This window comes from Miscanthus floridulus, chromosome 7 (genome assembly GCF_019320115.1).
Source record: "Miscanthus floridulus cultivar M001 chromosome 7, ASM1932011v1, whole genome shotgun sequence".
NCBI lineage: Eukaryota > Viridiplantae > Streptophyta > Magnoliopsida > Poales > Poaceae > Miscanthus > Miscanthus floridulus.
In genome coordinates, this window is record NC_089586.1 from 108,140,478 (window position 1) to 108,146,424 (window position 5,947).

General features: G+C 48.3%; 1 protein-coding gene across 1 annotated transcript; it reads left to right on the forward strand.

The window, feature by feature from the left end:
• The first annotated feature begins 832 nt into the window (after positions 1-832).
• On the forward strand, positions 833-5,403 carry LOC136464196 (probable protein phosphatase 2C 26). The gene is made up of 4 exons (XM_066463157.1): positions 833-2,618; positions 3,005-3,118; positions 3,205-3,469; positions 4,719-5,403. Exons 1-4 carry the CDS (start codon positions 1,326-1,328, stop codon positions 4,841-4,843), a joined length of 1,797 nt encoding a protein of 598 aa, XP_066319254.1. The 5' UTR covers positions 833-1,325; the 3' UTR covers positions 4,844-5,403.
• The last annotated feature ends 544 nt before the right edge of the window (positions 5,404-5,947 follow it).

Here is a 5,947-nt window from a genome sequence, read left to right on the forward strand (position 1 = left end):
TTTTTGAGACAATCCCTGTCAAGCGATCTCGAGATTATGGGTTAGAATAAGAAACCATTAAGAATCAATTTCTCTTATAAAAGTTTCTTTAAAAAACTATATTTTTGTCAAACACAGGCTCACATTTTTTTGACAGGCCGTAAGACCGTCTCCAATTGGTGACCCATATGGGCACCTAAATCCAAAATAGGTACTAAAAATCAACCTCCAATAGAGTACATATACGGGGGACCCATTTTAGGTTGCCTGAGAGGCACAACCAAAATATGATTATCATCTCTCCTGAAAATCTATTTGTAGAAATGATTATCTTTTGGGTCCCGTTGTTGGAGAGGATATCGAATAAGTATTGAATAATTTGACTGTAGCGCTACCCAAATGTTGAATGAGTCTTGTATTTTGGTTGTTGTTGTTGGAGACACATAGCATTTTCTTTGAGACCGAGGAGGAGCCCACTAGCCAGCCGGCCAGCCAGTTCGAGTTCTCTACGCTCTAGCTGGCCCGCCAAAGCCATCAAATTTGCTGTGCCACCGTGCGAATTTACGCATATGCCCTTGGGTGGAGTCCCATCTACCGTAATTAAGCCGAGCCCGGGTGGCAGACTGGAAGCCCAAACGTTGACTCCTCTCCACTCCACATCCCTCCATGTCAACACCGCGCCGCCACGTCACTGCTCCCTCCCTCCCTGCCCTACGGCGTGAGGAGGGGGCGGGGGCGGACAAAATGGACACCCACCACCATTCCATACTGAAAGTGGAAGAATAATCAATCGCACTTTGTATTGATCTCTGGTGTACAATATATACACGTACAGGTGAGCCTTGGCTCAACAGACTCTCCTACAAAGCTGCTACGCGAGCCAGCGACAGAGCAAGTACATGCGTGGCGTTGGCGAGCATTGCGGATCGCGTGGTGACCGCGTCCATCGGATCGCGTCAACCGCGTCCAGCGATTACAAACGAGCTTACAAGCGGGCCTGGTGCAGACTAATCTGCTAACACATACCAGCTCCACCTGGCACGGTGCGTTTCAACCCCTCAGTTCAGCATCTATTCACATCGCAGTCCTCCGGGCCTCGGCTCGTGTCTTGCAAAATTTGCATGGGAGACGTTGAGGAAGACTGATTTTGTCAAACGGACCCCCGCGGCTCCTGCAAGTCTGCAACTACTAGTCATAGCGCACGGCGCACTCCCGCACGCACGCCGCCCTCCTGCTCTCCTCGGCAGTGCGGCGTACTGGTGGTAAAAAAATAGGGCACTTGGAGTAGCTTGGCGAGTGTTCCACATCGCTTGCTTTCCACCGCCGGAGCCGGAGCGTCGGATGCCATGGGCAGCGGCGCGTCGCGGCTGTTCACCGCGTGCACGTGCTCGCGGCCGGCGCCGGCGCCCGCTGACGACGGGCCGTGCCTGGACGACGCGCTCGGCCACTCCTTCTGCTACGCCGCCAGCTCCGCCGCCGCCGCGGGCCACTCGTCCTCCTTCCGCCACGCGATCTCCGGCGCCGCGCTCTCCGCCAACTCCTCCGTGCCCGTGCCGATCTACCACTCCTCCGTCGCCGGCGGCGGCATGCCGCCGCAGTACTCCTCCGCGTTCCACACTTCCTCGTCCTTCTCCTCCGCGCCGCTGCAGCTCTCCAACCTCTCCTCGGGGCCGCTCTTCCTCTCCGGGCCCATCGACCGCGGCGCCCAGCTCTCCGGCCCGCTCGACCAGGCCGTGCCCTTCTCCGGCCCGCTCCCCGCGAAGCCCACCAAGCCCGCTCCCTCGTCGTCGTCGCGAGGATTCTCGAGGAGGTTCCGGAAACCCTCCTTCGGCAGCCTGCGGCGGAGCGTCTCGGAGAAGAACCGCCCATGCGTCGTGCCGCTCCGCCGGGAGGACGGCGTGCAGTGGGCGCACGGCCGCGCCGGGGAGGACAGGGTTCACGTGGTTGTCTCCGAGGACCAGCGTTGGCTTTTCGTCGGCATCTATGACGGCTTCAACGGTCCCGAGGCCCCGGACTTCCTGGTCGCTAATCTCTACCGCTTCCTGCTGCGCGAGCTCCGTGGGATCTTCTACGAAGAGGCCGACCCGGACTCCAAGCGACTCTGGCAATTCCTGGTGGATGGCGACGACGAAGACAGCGAACTCGACTTCTCGGGCTCCGGCCGGTTCGCGCTATCGCTTGCCAGGCTCAAGGAGCAGCGGCATCCCATGTGGGCCCACGCGGCTGCCGCTGGCGATGGTCAAAGCGGCAGGGAGTGGGGAGTTAAGAGGTTGACGGCCGCGCCGGCGGTGAGGGACCACATGGCGGTACTGAGCGCACTGGCCCGAGCGCTAGCTACGACAGAGTCGGCGTACCTGGACATGACCAGTCAATCAATGGGATCCCACCCAGAGCTGGCAGTGACCGGAGCTTGCCTGCTCGTGGCCCTGCTAAGGGACGACGACGTGTATGTAATGAACCTTGGGGATAGCCGTGCCATTGTGGCGCAGCGACGAGACGACGACGACTGCTTGATTGGAAGCATGCGGGTGGAGGACATTGGTGTGGGCTTGGAGACCGAGTCAAGGATCCCTGGGTATTCTGCAATTGGGCTTGAGGCATTGCAGCTGTCGACTGATCATAGCACGAGCATTGAAGAGGTAACCTTTTTGCAGACATAGCTGAATTGATGCATAATGCTAATGCATTTGTGCATCTGCTGAGTTCACTGAAAAGATGAGCTTGCATCCTATATAAATATTCAGACCCAATTGTTTTTTGTTATCCTGGTTGAACATGCCCTTTGGTACAGCAATACCTATGCCATTATGTGTGAACTTTGTAGTGGCTTCTGTGAGTACATGTGCAGTATGTGCATTGTCCTGTTCAACAGCATGGCTTTATAATCGACAGACCATTGTTCTTTTGGAGTTGTGAATTTATATATCGTAGTAGGATAGTATGGATGGATGGGAAGCATCATAGGTGTTTTATCCTATGAATTCTTTCTGCATATGAACTCATGTTCTTTCATGTTGACGTGCAGGAAGTGCAGAGGATCAGACGCGAACATCCGGATGATGATCAGTGTATTGCTAATGATAGAGTAAAGGGTCGTTTAAAAGTTACCCGTGCATTTGGTGCTGGGTATCTCAAACAGGTAAAGAGACTGTAGGTTGATTGTTATGATAGGTCCAGGTATGGGGAAACAAGTAAATTTTATTGAGAAGTCTGCATGCTTTACAGGCAAAGTTGAATGATGGGTTGCTAGAGATGTTTCGCAATGAGTATATAGGTGTTGCACCATATATATCATGCACACCTTCTCTTTGCCATCATAAGCTCTCTGCCAGGGATCAATTTCTTGTTCTTTCGTCTGATGGCTTATATCAGTACCTAAGCAATGAGGAGGTAGTTCTACATGTTGAGAATTTTATGGAGCGGTTTCCAGAGGGTGATCCTGCACAGAGTTTAATTGAAGAGCTACTCTCCCGTGCTGCAAAGAAAGCTGGTAAGCTTATTGTGTGGTCTTCTTCTTCCACGCTGAATGCAAATGCCCTCATTTCTTTATTGTTTTGGATGTTGACTGTTTCATTATACCCTTAGCATCACGGTTCACATACTTGTGTGCACTGTGCAAACATTTATGTGCTTGCACATGTTCATGTTGGGGCGTTGGGTGGCTCACTATGCTACTTTCTGGAATAAAAGAATTATATTTATATATGCATAAAAAACAGAAGTAACCCAACACGGCAAGGGTTAAACTCAGCTGCCAACACCTGGTATGTCAGACTGCCAGTTCCTAATATGTGAGAATCTTTGGCCAAAGTTTACTACCCACACTTGATTGCACATTGTCTTGTTACGCTATTCAGATTCTGTTTGAAAGTATTATTTGACAAAATGATACCTTGTCTTCTTCTATATTATTCCTTTTTATCATTTGATAGGGGATATTTTGTCTAGATTCAATCTTTGATCGAAATGGATGGTGTTTCATATGTAGTTTTGGTGATTACAAAGCTTTTAGAGCAGACTCTACAGGACTACAGCTATAGTGACAGCCTGAGGTCCTGTTCGTAGATAAGTTTGTGCTAGTTTTGAACTTTTGATTAGTTTCACTTGTCCGTGAATCATTTTGATGGCATGAGTTATCTGTGCCAAAAGACAAGCTTTGCAGTGTCTTGGAGGGCTGGAGCTAAAGTTTCCAGTTCTATTTTTCCCTAGGATCATATCATGCAAATTGGTTCAGAGCAATGCTTAATATAAAATTTCAGCACAAAGATGTTCAATTCAAATGACAAGCTTAATGAACCTATGTGTTTTGGGTGTAATGAACGCTAAGCTCCATTTAATCATTTCCGCTCTATGATAGGAAAGTTTTCAATGATAGCTTCTATTAGAACTTCTCTTGCTGTTACAATGTGTACACAGTGCACTAGACAGCTGCATAGGTGGGAGGTCACATCTAGTGCCTAGGTGCCACCTAGGCGATTAATCTGTCCAATATTAGACCCCTGTATGGTTGGAGACTTAACTGTATAGCTATAATGCCTGTTGTTGAAAAGTTTGGCTGTATGCCACACAACTATCACAGCTGAAACATCTTTGTACTTGATTACACTACGTCATTGTTATCTATTCCTACAAAAATAAGTAATGTCACCCTGCTTCAATCTCTAGATCAATTAGAGATTCTTCAAGAAGTCTCTTCCATGAGCAATATGCCAGTACTAACCTGGAGTTTGCCTTTTCAGGCATGGACTTTTATGAGCTATTAGATATACCTCAAGGGGACCGCAGAAAATACCATGATGATGTCACCATTATGGTTATTTCTCTCGAAGGGAGAATATGGAAATCCTCTGGAACATATGTGTGATGTTCAGCTGATATACTGTCCATGTCAGTATTTATTCCGATGCAATATTCAGCTGAAATGAACTTCAGCCGGTCAGCACTCCCAGGCAATTGCATATATGCCCACCAAGAGGGGAAAGTCTGGCATGGCATTCAGATATGTAGTCCATACACTTGTCGAAGTGGAGTTCTCCAGTTGGAGATCATCGCTGATCCTCACATCAGCTTTGGCACAGCTCATGCTCATGGGTTAACTCCGGCAGATTAAAGTTGCAGAGAAATGACAGCCTGGTAGGGAGGAATTCCTTGGAAAAGCAGGGCCAATTTTGCTCCGTTTGCCACCACAGCTTTGTTTGGTTACATACTCACTGCTGATAATTTTTTTCCACCTCACACTGAGCTGTCATAGAGTTGGGTCTGAAAGGCTATGTTGTTGTTGGAGATAGAAAACCTTTTTGGTATATGCACTTTTTCTCATTCGTTTGAGGAATGAGCCTGTATAATATTGGAAACTGGAATGGATCATGGTAGAGAAATTGATGATTGGCACCTCATTTTGTCCTGAAGGTGGTTCTCCTTCGAGTCTTTGATTGTTCTGATATGAGATTGAGGTCTCCAAGAATGGCCAGAGCCGTTTGTGGCCTCCGTGAAAGAAATTTTTACGTTTTGCCTCCCCTAGGAAAAACAAGCTAGTGCCTCCTAACTCTTGGCAAGTTCCTTGGTTGGGCCTCAGAAAAGTTATGAGCTGAAAATATTTTGGAGGTAATCTATTCGTCGTTGGCGATATTTTTCATGTGCATGAATTTATTTTTGTGTGGATCCTGACGGATTTAACTTTCCAACGTGCTGGAGGAATTTTGGTTACTAAGGCAAAGGAGGAATGAGTAGAGGTTCAGAGCATGGAGTTTCTGCAATGTATTTGCTTTTTTTAAAAAAAAAATTGTCCAGTCCTGTTCGCTTGTCTTTTCGGTCGTATTTTTTTTAGCGAAGGAACAATGTTTTTCTCTCTTTTCAGCGAAACGAACGGAGGGCAAGACAAGCTGAAAAGTATTGGGAGAGAAAAACAATATTCGTTCGCTGAAAAAGTGCGACTGAAATATAGTCCCGGTAAGCAAGCCTAACTTAG